Source organism: Mercurialis annua, linkage group LG3, assembly GCF_937616625.2.
Source record: "Mercurialis annua linkage group LG3, ddMerAnnu1.2, whole genome shotgun sequence".
Lineage (NCBI taxonomy): Eukaryota > Viridiplantae > Streptophyta > Magnoliopsida > Malpighiales > Euphorbiaceae > Mercurialis > Mercurialis annua.
The window spans coordinates 5,526,080-5,543,057 of record NC_065572.1 but is presented as its reverse complement, the minus strand read 5'-3'; the positions used below and the strand labels follow the sequence as shown (position 1 = coordinate 5,543,057).

At 33.4% G+C, this 16,978-nt stretch overlaps 2 protein-coding genes across 11 annotated transcripts; both read left to right on the top strand.

The window, feature by feature from the left end:
• Positions 1-1,083: 1,083 nt before the first annotated feature.
• On the top strand, positions 1,084-6,021 carry LOC126674079 (growth-regulating factor 4-like). Its single transcript, XM_050368453.2, has 4 exons — positions 1,084-1,652; positions 2,684-3,038; positions 5,221-5,630; positions 5,714-6,021. Exons 1-4 carry the CDS (start codon positions 1,382-1,384, stop codon positions 5,719-5,721), a joined length of 1,044 nt encoding a protein of 347 aa, XP_050224410.1. The 5' UTR covers positions 1,084-1,381; the 3' UTR covers positions 5,722-6,021.
• A 2,508-nt stretch (positions 6,022-8,529) lies between these two features.
• LOC126674253 (GPCR-type G protein 1) lies at positions 8,530-16,978 on the top strand. Of its 10 annotated transcripts, none has more exons than XR_007639481.2 (15): positions 8,531-8,941; positions 9,035-9,135; positions 9,380-9,487; positions 9,673-9,793; positions 10,718-10,847; positions 12,122-12,200; positions 13,096-13,184; positions 13,844-13,936; positions 14,312-14,338; positions 14,460-14,546; positions 14,750-14,821; positions 15,270-15,400; positions 15,516-15,676; positions 15,948-15,990; positions 16,733-16,978. XR_007639481.2 is itself a non-coding variant. In XM_050368672.2 (15 exons), exons 1-13 carry the CDS (start codon positions 8,727-8,729, stop codon positions 15,667-15,669), a joined length of 1,407 nt encoding a protein of 468 aa, XP_050224629.1. In that variant the 5' UTR covers positions 8,531-8,726; the 3' UTR covers positions 15,670-15,676; positions 15,948-15,985; positions 16,395-16,715. The 10 variants fall into 10 exon arrangements, 3 of the variants coding, with proteins under 3 accessions (XP_050224629.1, XP_050224630.1, XP_050224631.1); XR_007639484.2 differs by having other exon boundaries at positions 15,516-15,680; XR_007639480.2 differs by lacking the exon at positions 16,733-16,978 and adding an exon at positions 16,396-16,715.

The following is a 16,978-nucleotide window of genomic DNA, read 5'->3' as shown; positions in this document are numbered from 1 at the left end:
CATGAATTTTTTTTGTAAAGACGATGACTTCAACTATTAAAGGCTCTTGCAACCTTTGCATCCAACGAACCCTTATTTTAAAGCATCTACCACCATGATCCTGCACCACATAAACTATACCAACACAATGATTTGTTTTTTAAAATACAGCAACATTCGAGATGCACATTACATGAGCTATGGTAATCGCGAGAAGATGGATGTAAAAAAGTTACTTTATCTCCAGCTCATGCGTCAAGCTAAATTTAATTTTACATGTTAATTGTTTTAGCTGTGAAAGTTAAATTTAATTTTATATTTTATGTATATTATTTCAAAATTTGAAATTTAATTATTTAAATTGTATACTAGTACTAAAAATAAAATTCAAGAAAAAATAGGAACTAATTAACTAAAAATTACCGAGGAGATATTCATATTAGGACGTTGGCAGCAACTTGACCTTACAGTGGGTCCAAAAACATTAAAAATTCACATTCTTCCAAGAAAATAAAACAGTACAAGCACCAAAAAAAATTGGCCTAATCACTCAAAAACCCCTCACCTTTAAACTTTTTTTCAATTCCACCCCGACGTTGAAAATTTGTCAATTTTACCCACTTTTGAATTTTCCGTTTTCAATTGTACCCCAATATTTTAATTTTTGTTAATTTTTTTTACTTAAATGATGAAATCATTCAATTAATTAAGTCTAAACATGAAATTAAATTCTTTTTTATTCAAAAAAGTAAATAAGTCCTTTATTTTTAAAAACTAACTAAAAACCATAATCAAATTAACACTAATTTAAATTCTTAATTAATTTAACTAAATTTAAATAAATTTTAAAAATATACAATTAATATATGCAAGACATGTAGAATGTTTTAAACAAATTTTCAAACGCAAAAGACGTTAATTTAATTTTTCAGGGTACAATTGAAACACAAAAATGCAAAATAGGGTAAAATTGACAAATTTTCAACGTCAGGGTATGATTGAAAAGGAACTAAAAGGTCGGGGTTTTTTAAGACATTAGGTCAAAAAAATTAAGCAAACATTTTTGTTTAAGAACTCATTAATTTAGTTGGTAGCTTTATTAATACAGATAAGTTTCCTCCAATAAAATCAGACCAAACTTAGCTTTAAGAATCCCCTCTTTCACAGACACTGCCCCCTTTTCCCAACACAACACAAAACTTAAGACTACGACACACGCACACATACATAACACACTCATTCTTACATGGCCGAGGCACACCCTGATCTCTCTCCTATCTCCATCCTCCATGTCCCAGATTACGTTTAAGCTTCTGGGTGCTCTAAAGATTGTGATTTTATAGTCAGTAGTAGTCTAAAGTTGCAATCTTTTTGTTTTTCTGGGTGGTGGGTGGTGGTGGAAATGAACAGTGGTGGTGGTGTTGGGGTTGGGGTTGGTAGTAGTGGCGGTGGAGGTGGTGGTGGTGGTGGTGTGAGTGTTGGTGGTGGTGGTGGAGGGCTTCTGGCAATGAGGTCTTGTTCTCCATTTACAGTTTCTCAGTGGCAAGAATTGGAACATCAAGCTTTGATTTTTAAGTATATGATGGCTGGTTTACCTGTGCCACCTGATCTTGTACTTCCTATTCAGAAGAGTTTTGAGTCCATTTCTCATAGATTCTTCCACCATCCTACTGGTAAAAATAGCTTATTTTTTTGTACTAAACTATTTTTCTTTCTGTTTTTTGTCTACTTCTCTATATTTTCTTGGTCATTTGATTACATATTGAGTCTTAATAGGGGCTTTCATTCCCAAAGGAGTTGATTTGATGTGGGAATATTGCAGTAATTTTTGTTTTCTTGAATAAAAATCACGATTTTGTGTTGATATTTTTAGTTGTGTTTTTTTGGTAAAAAAGAATATATCTTGTCGATTGTGAAAAGTATTTCTTTTGTATGCTTGTTTGTTTTTGAATTAGGAGTAATTTTGTTGGGTGGATTGGGTAGATATAGACATGGAATAAATAGAAGGTTGAAAGAAATGGTAATTTCTTTTTTCTGCATTTTAACTATGCTTTAAAATGTTATCTTTAATTAAAAAATTGTAAAAATATGATGGAAACTGGAAAGTTGATAGTTTGAGTGTCTTTTGTTTTAAGTAGCAGTTTTTTTTTGTTTTTTTGGGTTCTGATTTAGAGGTAAGGTTCTTAGTTTGAGTATAAGTCGATCAGTGATCAGCTATTGAGGGACGAATAGTAGAAATTTTGCCACTTTTGCTAAATTTCTGTGAGAATAGGACTACCATCCAATCGGTTTGTATTGTCTAGATACAAATTGTCTTGATTAGAATATTTTCTTTCCAAGATTTATTCTTTTTTTGATTTGTGGATAGGGGTCATTGTTGGATTCTTTATTCCTTGCATTTGACAATCAGGTTCCTCTCCCCAAATTGTTAATATTGCAAGATGCTTTTAGCTGATTTGATTCCTTTTGTTTGCATTTCTATGGTCATTCATGTGAAATTTTGAATACGTTGATGATGAAGTGCATTAAGCTTCTGCTGTTTGACACAGTAGTTTGAAACTGCCGATTTCGAAGGTTATATCGCGATTAGTATGGTGACATATCACTTCTGTCTTATGTGTGATATTGCAGGTGACAGTCGATATAACGGGACTATTGAATCGTTTGTTTTGTATTGTTTCTCACTTAAGCGAATTTTTTGCAGTGGGATATTGCTCCTTCTATGGGAAGAAGGTTGACCCGGAGCCGGGACGCTGCAGGAGGACTGATGGTAAGAAGTGGAGATGCTCCAAAGATGCATACCCGGACTCTAAGTATTGTGAGCGCCACATGCACCGTGGCCGCAACCGTTCAAGAAAGCCTGTGGAATCACAAACCATGACACAGTCATCGTCCACTGTGACATCGCTGACTGTTAGTGGAAGCAGCAGTGGGACTGGAAGCTTCCAGAGTATTCCGTTGCATGCCTTTGGTAATATCCAGAGCTCTGGTTCTGCAACAAACCAATCCCACTATAACTTGGACTCTATTCCCTATGGGATCCCTAGCAAAGATTACAGGTACCACTACTGCTTTTGTGACTAACTGTAGGCCTACTAATTTTTTGCGGCTCGGATAATTTAGGCATTTGGAAATTGCATGATAACTTAGAGCAATAGTCAGTTTGGACTATGGAGTAAAAGGTAGATTTTGGACTATTGTCATCCGGGCAGTGGAAAAGCCACAAACATTTTCCAGATTTCTGTTAGGCTCTGAGTTCTGGGCCCTGGTGTTTATGACTTGTAGGATAGTATCACAGCAGATTGGATATGTTGATCACTCTTTCTCTTTTGGTATATATCAATACACATTCTGTTATCTCTGCAGAAACACTGTAAGAACTCTGACAGCCACTGGAAATTGTCTTTGATCTTGTTCTGTCTTCTGACAGCCATTAGGAATTGTCTTCAGAACATCAACATGTGCAAAATTTTAAAATCTCTTCAGCTTCTGTCTATAAGAACAGATAAGAGAGAAAGAAAGTGCAAGTATATCAGGGTTATGAATTTTTGTATTTCTGTAGTAAAGTGTGCTGAAATTACTGATATACTATTTGCGAGTTATAGGCTGTTCCTGTAAAAGAATTTTACTTCCTTGTACGATAGGTGCTGCTCCTTTATATTTTTAAACATGGTGCTCTTTGCTGCAAAGTTTGGAAATTTTTAGCTGTTTAAACTGTTAGTGCTTTTGTCGGGCCCTTTGAATTATTGTGTAGTAGGAATTGTACGAAAGACGATTCAATCTGGGTAGACCTGGTGAAATGCATGATCTCTTAATTTTTCTGTCAGGTTCAGGTTATGGGACCTGATGTCTTTTATGAATGTTGTCAATAGTTGTTATGTTTGCATTGGTTGTTTTCTCAGTGTCTCATTTCTGCTTTATTAATTTCATTTCCTGTTAAACTTATTGTAGCATTCTGACAAAGTTTACAAGCATTCTGAATTGTCTGGAATGTTGTAAGCTAGTGGTATTTTGCAATTTCCATTAAAATGTAAAATGAGGGGAAGGTGGGCTATCTTTTGCAGAGAATTTATGCTAGAAAAGATAAGTTGCATTAAATCTTTTAAGAAAGCTGGGTAAATGTTTACTTCTGAATATGTGGTGTTAAAAGACAGCCATGAATTATATACTCTTAAATATCTTCCTGCAGCAGGTTGCTGTTACTAAGTAAATATGATGTCCGCATTATTGTCTTATTCCTGTCATTCTTAACATCTCTCTGCTCTTATCCCCCCACGTGTTGACCTTTTTTCCGTTAAATTCTCGAAGTTGCTTTGGTAGAAACTACTCATTGTAGATGCTTTATTTGTTTTCGAAGATGCTTGCGAGATAAAAATATATTGAGGATGATAATGGAATTCCAACCTTTGATATGAAGATTCTCTCTGTGTAGGCCATAATGTCTGATATGATAATGTTTGATTGAGTAACGTATTTGCTTTACTGTCTGGTTCAGTCTGCTGGCAAGAACCTGAAAGTGTTAAATCCTCACATGAATATGAATTTTGAATTCGGTTACATCAATGTGTTTCTCTCTCTATCTAGTCTTTCCTCAAGACTCTGCACGATTTTTCTCAACTTTTTGGACGTATTTTTGTAGAGCCATGATCCTTAAATACTAGTCTTCCATGCCTATTTTTGCGAAAATGTTTTTGAAGTTTCACCCTATTACTTCTGTCATTCCTTCCTGTCATATGCTTTTTAAGCCTGCTAATCTGTTCTGAAATGCTAAGCAATTTTAACTTGGCTGCATCTGATGCAAATCTTAAGCCAGAACATTTAACTGTTTTGGACCCACCCTATGTTTTATCCGAGGCTTGATTAGAAATGTGATTCTTCGAATTTTTTTTTGTTAGTTTGAGGCTTGATCCTTCAAATTTTCTTCTGATTGTCTGCTCAGTTAATTTTGTAGAAACCATTTTCCGACAAGGTATACAGGTAAGTGATACTTTTGTGTCACATTAATTACGAGTATGTGAAAGTAATCAATCTGTTGTAATTGGATGAAGAAGTCAAAAAATTTATCTGGAAACATTATTTAGTAACTAGCGCGTGTCTGTCTAGGACCACAGCTGCAATTTAAATTAAATGCTATCAATTCTTTTGCTGTTTTTATGAGATATTGAGTATCCATATGTGTGATTGAGATTCATCTTGTTACAGAAGTTTTTTTTTTTTTTTTTTGCATGGTTGACCAAATAGGTACGCTCAAGGACTTAAGTCTGATGCCGGGGAGCATAGTTTCTTCTCTGAAGCCTCAGCAAGCAACCGGGGTCTACAGATGGACTCACAGCTCGACAATGCATGGCCTCTTATCCAATCTAGAGTCTCGCCGCTCAATGTATCAAAGTCAGCTGATCATTCGATATTGCAGAATGATTATTCCCAGCAATCATATTTCAGCGGGGACTTTGCTACTGGAGAACCTGTGAAGCAGGGCGGTGGTCAGTCTCTTCGACCCTTTTTGGACGAGTGGCCTAAATCTCGTGACTCTTGGTCTGGCCTTGAAGATGACAGATCCAACCCGACCTCATTCTCGACAACTCGTCTTTCAATATCCACTCCAATGGCTTCATCAGACTTGTCCACGCCAAGTTCTCGTTCACCACATGGTGAGTCCGGCTTAAACAAAATCCGCATATTTTCAAAATGTCCATTTTTTTCCTGATTCATGTCTTCTGACATTGCACTGTAGATAACTGAGATGAAGAACTGGTGGATCTAGAGCAGGGAGTGACTTGGTAAAACGCCGAAAACATTTAGAACATTCGCATTTGCTCGAGAAAAATCCGTCGAGCTCTCCACATACTTATCATTTTGTATCATGGTAAAATGTTATGGATTATCTGGATATATGTATGTGTAATGCTACATTCGAAAAGTTTTAAAAACTCCAGGATTTTAGTTGTGGAATAAAACAAACTCGAGCTGTGGTTATTTCAGAAACCAAAACCTTTGTAAGCTGTTTTAAAATCAGAAAGGGCACCAATTTTTTTGGCCTTCTTTTTGGACCAATTTAGTAGCTTTTTGGAAATGTAGTTTACGGATTTTCTGGGGCAAGATCCTAAGTGCTGATATTTTTTGTGGAGATATTCAGAGTTTTTGTGGGGATATTAAATAAATAACTATCTTTTTAAAAACTAAAATAAAATAAATAACTACTGTGTATATTAATAAAGAACGAAGGGTCAACGCGCCTCCTAAATTATTTAACTCGGTTTTTATTTGTTTGAGCAACTAATAACTCTTCATTTTTTGGTTAGATAATTTCATAATTATATTTTAAAAACACGTAAAATACAAATCGGAGGTGAGTAATGTGAATAGAAATTAAAAAGTTCTCTAAGTGTTGCGATAAAATTATCATAAATTTATTTTTTTCAATAAAAATATAAATTATGGAATTATTTGACTCAAAAATAAAGAGTTTTAGAGTTATTTGCTCAAATAAATAAAAATCAAATTAAATAATTTTGTGTTATAAGTTCAATGACCCTTTGTTCTATTAATAAATGTATTTTTATCCATTGAATTTATAGTATAATTATATTAGGAAAAAGGATAGTGTTTTCCCATAACATGGAAAAGAAAAAGGAAAGAAGAGATAAATGTGGGCGAGGTAAGTGACGTCAGCCTCGAAACGGGGCCAAGAAGACAGCTAAATCACGTGGGTATGGAATTTGAGCATCTCTCTTTTTTTAACTTATCGCTATTACCGTACAATTCCTTATTTTGCAAGCTGTTGTCCACGTCAGTCTCCTCTCTCCCTCGTCCCCACGCTTCTTGGCCCATCTCTTCTTTCGCCACGTGTTTTTATAGATAAATCAGTTTAGTTTTATAATTATTTTTTTATAGCCATGTTGGATTCATGGAATGAAATAGCATGAAATGAAATAGAAATTTCACAAAAAATGAAATAGCCATTTTTTAAATTTTAAAAATAAAAAAACTATTTTTAAAGTGTTTATTTAAATTTTGATTGAATGTTGTTGTAGATCTAAGAGTTGGAAGATAACTTATGGATCTATGTTGAAGATGATGTTTGAAAAGTTTAAAACTCCAATAATCAAACGGTTTCAAGATCTTATTTTCAATTTAAACCATTTATGTTTTGGGTAATTTTTGAATGGCTGAAAAAACCCTAATCGATAACTGTATTAACAGCTCTCATCATTAATTTAAAATAGTTTCTTTCAATATATTGAAGAACTATTTATCTATATAATTTTCATTCTAATCAATGAAAGTTTTAGCCTTTGTTAAAAAGAAAAAGAGAGGAGTATTTATTCCACAAAATTATAAACTAACAATTTTTTAAAACATCTATTTCATAAATCAAAGTAAAGAATTGTTATTTTATAAGGAATAACTATTTCATTCCACATCTGTTTCGTAAACCAAACATGACCTATGTTTTCTTTAAGGATTACCCGGAGAGTCCGTGGGCCTTTCTGTTGCACTGTTAGAAACTTGAGAATAGAGTAGTCCACTCTCAACAATGGAGTCCATGGACCCACTTCACTTAAACTGTTTTTAAGAAAACAATGACAATATCAACAACAACATCAATACCGACACTAGTGCCAGCATTAATAATATAATTTCTTTTTATTCTACAAAAACATACGTGAATAATTTATTTATCTTTAAAAATTTAATTTTAATTTCTGAGTTTTCATTGATTTATAAAACGGAAACTAAACTTTTAATAAACTAATGGAAAACTATATTTAAAAATGAAAATCCATAAAATAATGATAAATTTAAAATAATTATTTTTCCTAATAATAAATGTAAAAACTAGAACTATATCACCTTAAATTATAATTTACTAAAATTTTAATTTAGTTTTACTAAAAATTTATAGTTTAAAAGTAAAACTAAATATATATTTAGTTCAATTAAGGTTCATAACAGCAAAAATATACTAGAAATAAACCAATTAAAATATTTTATTGATAATTTTAACATAGAAAAAATATTTAAAAGTAAATTTATTTTGTATTTAACCTACAATTAATTAAAAGTTTATGATTTAAAATAAACAAAATGAGGGACCAATCAATACCGGTGCCGATGATATTAATGATATTTGAACAAAGAAAAATTATTAGACGCAACCGTTGCGCCGTGTCATTCGTGCAACAAGCTAATGATGCGTTAGCCATGTGGAAAAAATAATAATTAAAAGATTCACCATCGCAAATGCTTATTGGCTTGTTATAAATATGACATGGCACAACCAATGCATGAGATAAACACTCTTGAACAAAAGCAATATTTCTGTAAGATTTCGTTAGAAATAATATTCTCGTAACTTTTTAAAGTGAAATAGTAGTTTTGTAATTTTATAAACTTAGAAATTAAACAATATTTTTGAGAAAATTTCTATAAAATTTCAAAAATAAATCAACTGCTGCTCTGCTTGTTAATAATTGGGCCCTGAGTGGGCGCAAAGTCCATTAGAAACTTCGAATCTGGCCTCAGACTGGGCCGAAAAACAAAAACGTTTCGGTTGAGCTGTCGTCTCCAAAAAAAAAAGCACAGTTTATTGCCATGGAAGAAAACTCCATGGTCGCAACAGAGATCAACAGCTTAAGCAAACATTTCACAGAATTTTGAGCAGAGACCGTCAAAAACAATACCGGCACCGCTGCTACTGCTCGGAGATACTGGAGAAAACATCACCAGAACTGTAATTTCTAACAATGGGGTGGGGAATAGCGATATACGAAGGGATAGTGATGGTCGGTTCGCTATGTTTATTAGGTTGGACCGGTCTCTGGTTCTTGAATCGGAGATTGTATAAAGAGTACGAAGAGAAACGAGTGCTGGTTCAAATCATATTCAGTGTCGTTTTTTCCTTCTCCTGTAATCTTCTTCAGCTTGTTCTCTTCGAGATCATTCCCATTCTATCCAAAGAGTAACTAACTTACTATTTTTTAAATTAATTTTAATTTTAGTTTTAGTTGTAATTATTTACTTTTTTTAGACTGATTGAGTTGTGATTATGCAGGTCAAGATGGATAAACTGGAAAATTGATCTGTTCTGTTTGATTGTAGTATTGGTTTTTATGCTGCCTTACTATCATTGCTACTTGATGCTATGTAACAATGGTAAGTTTTTTCGTTTTTTGTAGTTTAATATGGTTCATTGTACTTAAGTTAAAAATTATGCTGTAGTTAAATTCTGTTTAGTCATTTTAAATGCATTTTGAAAGAAATGAAATCGTGCCGGCTACAATTTGATTTTGTGTTATTTGAATTTCTAGGATTGTGAGAAATTCTACTTGAGAATTTATTTTTGTTATTGATTTTTCGTTCTTTTGTACTTAATGGAATGGTTGGATTATCCTCCTAGGTGTAAGGAAGGAACGGGCTGCACTCGGAGCAATCTTATTCTTGTTGGCCTTTCTTTATGCTTTTTGGCGAATGGGCATTCACTTTCCTATGCCTTCTCCTGATAAAGGTTTTTGTTTCTTTTCCTTGTTCTCACATTTGTTATGTATCTCTTTGTACATAGACCTGTGCATTTGATATCTTATTGCTAATTTACATTCTTGTCGTAGAATAAATTTGCGTCTAAGAGTTTTGACACTTTATTTTGTTTGCATTGATTTTTGGCATTGTGACTGATGTCAATTTTGTATTTAGGTTTCTTCACCATACCTCAGCTGGTGAGTCGAATTGGGGTCATTGGTGTTACTGTCATGGCTGTCTTATCTGGTTTTGGAGCTGTGAATTTACCATATAGCTATTTGTCCCTATTTATCAGGTAGGTAGATACAATTGATGTTTTTTTCCCTTTCCCTATGAGATGCTTATTATTTATCCATATAGCTAATTGTTGCTTTATTCAGTTTTTATGTTTGAATTTCTTCATGTTTACTGCTAAACCTTCATGGTTTCTTGTGCTATTATAGTCAATCGTGAGGGAAATAGCTATACTTGTAAGTTATAATTTAGGGATTCCAACTTGAAGGTCCACTGATCGAACAATTAAAATTTATAGGGGGTTCAGGGTAGGTTTACAGGTATGGGTACTGTGCTATCGAGAAATTCTTAGGTGAACTAAGTCCACCCCGTAGGATTATGAACCATTCATTTAATACGTGACACGTGGCATAGTTATTTACAACAACTAATTAATGAAAGGCACATTTATTAATGAATATTTAATATATATTATTTAGAATTAATGCGCCTTTCATTAATTAGTTGTTGTAAATAATTATGCCACGTGTCACGTATTAAGTGGATGGTTCATAATCCTACGTGGTGGACTTAGTTCACCTAAGAATTTCTCTGTGCTATCACTTGTTTTTAGCCTCATCTTTGGATGTAAAGAGAGAGATATTTAAAGGTGCAGTACTTTTATGTAGTCCCTGACAAATATCGTTAATTCATACAATATTACTACAAAATAGTTATGTTTGAATGAATCTAGAGGTGAAAGGGTGCTTGTTATATATAAATTGCATGTGAAGATGCAGGGTATCCTTCTGCTAACATCTCACATTAGACTTTTATATTACCTGGATTGAATGTATGCTGCATACTGAAACAATCCAGAGAAAAGTATTTTCACTTATTATGACTTTTGAATAGATTAGTGTTATCGAATTAGAATTTACAAGGACCTACATTTTTTCCTTTGTATAATTAAGTGATTACTAATATTATGTTCTTTATATGGTAGAGAAATTGAAGAATCAGAAGTTAAGGGTTTGGAAAGACAATTAATGCAATCAATTGAGACTTGTACTGCAAAGAAGAAAAAAATTATTCTTTCTCAAATGGAGATGGAGCGAATTCAAGGATCGGAGGAGGTTGGTTAATATATTTCTTATCATACGATTTATGTTATTTGACTGTCTTCGATTCAGAACTTATAGATGTCAGTTCCTCACCACATCTTTATCTAAACTCCTGCTTTTTTTTAATGTTGTGATATATTTAATGTCTTGTTATTGTCCAATTAACGTTCATCTTGTAAAGAAGATTAAAGATTTATGCTCCTGATATACATACTTCATGGTGCATCCCTGCATGTGCTTTGATGATACAAGTGATTTAGAGAAATATAAGCAATACTTTCTAATTTTTGGAGGTGCAATTGACAGAACATGATGTTTATGATTTGAATAATTGAACTAAGTGATTGTTGTTTGTTTTGTTACTACATGAATAGTTTTCACCAGTTGCCTGAATAAAGATGGGGTGTTATTAACACTAAATCTCCTGTCCAGTGGGACTGTGGGAGGGCTAGAAGTCTTTAAAGGCATTATTTTCTTTAAATCTAGCTCCGCTGTTTTTTTTTTGAAACATTAGTAGGTATTGGATGTCTCTCTTTGTGTTCCTAAATATCTGTGATAACATTTCCAAATTAGTTTTGGCATGCCTTTTTGTTGAAAACTTGACGCTTTTTATGAAATATGAATACTTAGGCTGGAATTGGACACATAAATATTAGAGCAATTTACTTGAAAGAGAAAATAACAATGCACCAAATGGTAAAACTTTTGAATTTTCAATCTTAACAAGGGGAGAAAATGACATTGTTCTTATTATGTTCTATTTTTAACCTTTAAAAGACAGGACAGCATTAACCTCACTATTAGAAATGCAGTTCCATTAGGTAGTTATCTACTTATGTCTATCCTTAAGTAGGTTTTCTATACTTCGTAAATTCCATGTATGCTGTAAACAGGGTAAAAATTTCTTTGGTTTTAGGAGGTAGTTAATAAATCCTTATGCTTTTGTAATTCAATATGTAAATATTATTTATTGTTAAAAGTTGAAAAGGAGAAAGAATCTCAGGAAAAAGGTTTTTGAGTTCCTTATACATCAAGACTCAAGAGATCCTTGGGTTCTTCCTAAAGAGCCCTTACCAAGAAATTGCTGGGTTCCTCTAGTGAATCCATATTCGTCATATGATGTCTAGTGCACACACCCCGTAACTAGATTAAGAAGCCTGGTTGTATCTCAAATTTTAAAAAAAGATTTAAGAAGCCTGAGATTGTAACAGACTACTACTTTGGCAGTTTCAAAAATATGCTTTGGATATTCTTAACATCATCTCACTTGTAGCTGTGCATTGCAGACACTGAAAGCTAGATCATTCTTTAAGCGGATTGTTGGAACAGTTGTACGATCAGTTCAAGATGACCAAAAGGAGCAAGGTGACTTTCACTTTACCTTTTCTCTTGCAATCATAGTATTCTCCATCTTCTGATGTCGCTTTGTATAATTTATTATTGTCTGTTATTTGGCACACTTTTTGATTTTCTGTTTACTTTTGATAGTTTATATGTCGCCATTGGGTGTTTCAGCCCATTTTGGATGTTAGTGTTAAGGGTGTTTTGAAATGTATAAACATTTTAAAGATTTGTGAAAGGTGTCCAAGTTATTGATGAATTTTTATCTTCAAACTCGTCAGACTTTGTTCTGGCTTTATGTGCAATTTGTTTGTTTCTTGTTAGATTCCATCTTAAAACCAATTGGTGTTAAGTGGAGGTGCCCAACTAATATATAAACACAAGTCCATTCACACACACAACCAATGTGGGATTTCCCACTTCAACACTCCCCCTCACGCGTAGCGTGTACGGGCCGAGCAACAAAGAATTGGTTTTAAGATGGAATCTAACATGGTATGAAAGCCTTGTCCATTCACACAATTTGAGTTTGGCCCGGCCCACGTAAGATGTGCGTGAGGGGGGACTTTGTTGCTCGGCCCGTACACGCTACGCGTGAGGGGGAGTGTTGAAGTGGGAAATCCCACATTGGTTGTGTGTGTGAATGGACTTGTGTTTATATATTAGTTGGGCACCTCCACTTAATACCAATTGGTTTTAAGATGGAAACTAACATTTCTATCTCTGTGTTGTTTCTCAAATGTAGTTTTACTGCCAAGTTCCTGCTGCTTCAAATACTTGCACTCCTGAAATACTTGAGAGTTCGATTTCATAATATGAGCATGGACTCAATACTCTCTAATCATTTGTTGTGAATTTTCTCTAGTATTTGTGTTCTTTTTAATGATTTTTCCTGATTTTATTTCCTTGTATGCTCTAGATATTAAAAACTTGGAAGCAGAGGTTCAAGCTTTAGAAGAGCTCTCAAAGCAGCTTTTCTTGGAAATATATGAACTTCGTCAAGCTAAGGTTTATGCCTAGAATATGCTTTTGCAGTATATCTAATTAACTAAAAGTTCAAAATCATTTAATACAGTATAGATTTGTCACAGGAAGGACTTATATATTAATGATTTTGTTTAAACCGTGACTATTAGGTAAACGGGCTTTGTAAATCGGCCTACCTGACTTTACTAAATCTGACTACATACTTTGAAGTTATTAAAAGAACCAGCACAAATAGTTGCCGATCCTTGCCCATCTTTGTGTTTTCCTCAACCAATATTAGAGTCAAAAATGTATTCCCGTTGGTCATCTTTGTGTTTTTCTTAATCAATATTAGATTCAGTGCTATTTCTTTGGGTTACTCAAGTATCATGCGGTATTTGCTCTTTCACTTTTTATCTTAGTTTTATAGCCATTAAATAAATTTTATTTTGTAGCTTTCCTAAAATGAAATCTAAATAAAATATGTGCAATGCTTATCGTTTAAATAATCTCCCTTGAGCATAAAAAGCAACATTTGATGTAAACGTCGTATCTGTTTGTAATAGAAGGGAGCTATTCAACAGGTCTCGTAAGAAAAGGCAAGAATTGTAAAAGAAAAAGAATATACATGGCGAACAACAAGAAATAAGACACATATAACTCATTTAATTTCTTATCAATGATTTGTTCTCAATTTGCAGGAGGCAGCTGCTTATTCACGAACCTGGAGGGGCCACATGCAGAATCTACTTGGCTATGCATGCTCTATCTATTGTGTATACAAAATGCTTAAGGTATGGATCTTTTTAGAATACACGGCATTATTTTTAAGTTCTCTTTGGAATGTGAAAGTTACTGTAAAAAAGTATGTTGTTCCATCTCCTACCTTAACTCTGATCTCAAATAGAGAAAGCTTCTGATTTGCAGGTAAAGTTGTCTTCTGATGTACCTTTGTCGCCTGTGGAATCATGATTTTTAAATTTTATTGAAAAACTAACTTTTGGTTTACTTTATATGCGTAATTTGAGTCGTGAAAAAATTATGTCACCTCACTCAGTCGTGAATGCGAATGACTTTTTCTACTGGTTATTCAATTTAATTGCTTATTCTGATTCCATCATCAACATATGAACAATAACATAACTAATAAGTTTATTTTGCTTTTGCAGTCTTTGCAAAGTGTTATCTTCAAGGAGGTACTTTGTGTTCCTTAATGATTCCTTTTGAAAGCTCTTTTTATGTTTTCCTTGCAATATTGAATCAAACCATTTTGCTCTATGTTGTTCATGTAATGATAGATATATCTCTGTTTTACAGGCTGGTTCAGTTGATCCTGTAACAAGAACTATTAGCATATTCTTACAGTTTTTTGATATAGGAATTGATGCAGCATTACTGTCACAGGTGAATTATTTTTTTCTTCTTTTAAATCACACATCCAATTTCATAGTCTCTTGCATGATAAAGAGGGGTAATTTCAGCTTGAGTTATAACATTGATTAACATTAAGCAAACTGTTCTTTATATCTGCGCTGTTGGTGCTGTTGAATGCTGCAGAATATGTTTCACAGCCAGGAGAATTATCTTATGTATTCTTTCTTGTACAGTACATCTCCCTGTTGTTCATTGGAATATTGGTCGTCATATCAGTTCGAGGATTCTTAACAAATCTGATGAAGGTACTTTTGCTCTTTTTCAGCTGTTTGCATTATTTGTGCACTCAACAGCTTCATTTTCTTATGAGAAAGTTGAGTTCATAAAAAAAGTGTCTGTTCTGGATTTGTGAATAAAGCTCAGTTGTTGGACAAGTAAGAAATATTTACAGGGATGAATTCCAGAGTATGTGCAGATTAGTCTAAATGACTGTTGAATTCATGTTACTCTACTTGAGTGTTTTATAAGAAGAAGCATCAAGTTCTACGGGAATTTAGAATGTAACAGAACCTGATCTCAATCCCATTTTTTGACGTTTGCCAAGTTATGGTGCATTATATCATACAGCGTATTTCCATCCCTGTCTTACCTGATGAAGATCAAAATTTGCTCGATAAACGTAATCAGTCTGTTTTAAAATAAATGGATGTGACTTATCGTAGTGGTTGACATGCAGCATTTGGCTGTGTGCAGTTTTTCTTTGCAGTTTCCAGAGTAGGGAGTGGATCTTCAAGTAATGTTGTGCTTTTTCTGTCTGAAATTATGGGAATGTATTTTCTATCTTCCATTCTGTTGATCAGGAAAAGCCTAGCAAATGAATACAGGTACTATGGTACTTTGGATCATAACTATCTTTTTCTTTGGTCATTCATACACGTTCAATCTTTGAAAGTTTGCTAGTTATTCTTGATTTTATCTGAGATGTTTGTCTTTTGGCAGGCTGATTATAACGGATGTATTGGGTGGAGATATTCAGTTTGACTTCTATCACCGATGGTTTGATGCCATTTTTGTAGCAAGTGCTTTCCTTTCGCTGCTTTTGCTTTCTGCACATTATACATCTCGCCAGTCTGATAAACACCCGATTGATTGAAAATACGGTATGTAAGTATCAGCTGATGCATTATTTTCATTACTTTTGGATCAATTGAAGCAGTTATTGAAATTTTGGAATGGAAATTCGGTGAGTTTCCAATTTTATAAATGTTCTGACAGTAATAATATGTAGGAAATGACCATGGCTAATCTCGTAATATTTTAAGCTGAGTAGCAATCATTGTGGATAATATTATAGTCTAGTCATCATTCAATTTTATTTTTTACTCAACTAGTCAATTCTATTTACCATGCTTTTATATATATTTGGAACAGTGCAAATACTTGTACAATGTACTACCATTTCAAGGCCAACGAGGTATTTATCAAATCTTTTATTTCTAATTTCACTAGTTTTCTTTTCCTCAATATTTCATTTTAACATTTTCTCATTTTCACCATTCTGATTAAGAGCCTGTATAGGATTAGTTCATATAGGGTCATATCAACATTTGTTCGCTGATAGTTTGTCATAAGAAATGTGATTGGCCTCTAGATTACTGATATTTAAGTCCATGGATGGATGGTCTGGATGCTTTTCCAACTTATAATACCTGCATAAAACGGTTCAAAATTACCGACGCCATGAAGTAGAGTGGCTCCTAAGGTTTTATAATGTTAAATGCTATATATGATGTATGGAGTTATGCAGAGTGGTTATCAAGGAGATCTAACTGGAAGATGCTACTGTTTGAGTAATTGATTTTAATTTTCAGTCCATCAGGTGTTTTCTCATTGTCAGCTCACGGTAGACAACTTTGCGGGTTAAAGTATAATATGTCATAGCGCCGCTGATTGTTAATTTTAGACAGCTAATATTGGTGACTTCAACTAGAGAGTGTAGCTTGACTCAACATTAAATGTGATGTGACAATCTCAACATACTGAATTAAAATCATTCAAATAGGGAAGTTTAATTATAAATTCGGGTATAAAAAATGCGGGATTAGGATGGTAGCTGATCGAGTAGTCTTCTTTCTCGTTATCTGTAATTCTGTATGATGCTTTATATTTGCTACTGATAATCGCTTTTCTGTTCTTCAATCCATGGCATATTGCAGATCAAAAACTAGTCAAGATGAAATCATACACAAAATTTGGTTGTGCCATTTTGTTTTTGTGTATAGTGCATGTGAATGTGCTTGTAATGCGGCTTTAACTATTAAATTTGGTAGATAATGATATTACTATGGCACAAACCATGATTCTATTGATTTGTTGAAATATGTATAAAAACACAAGATTAAAAGCTCTGTAACTACTCAAATTGATGAATTACTATTAGTTACTTTGATTTTAGTTTTCAA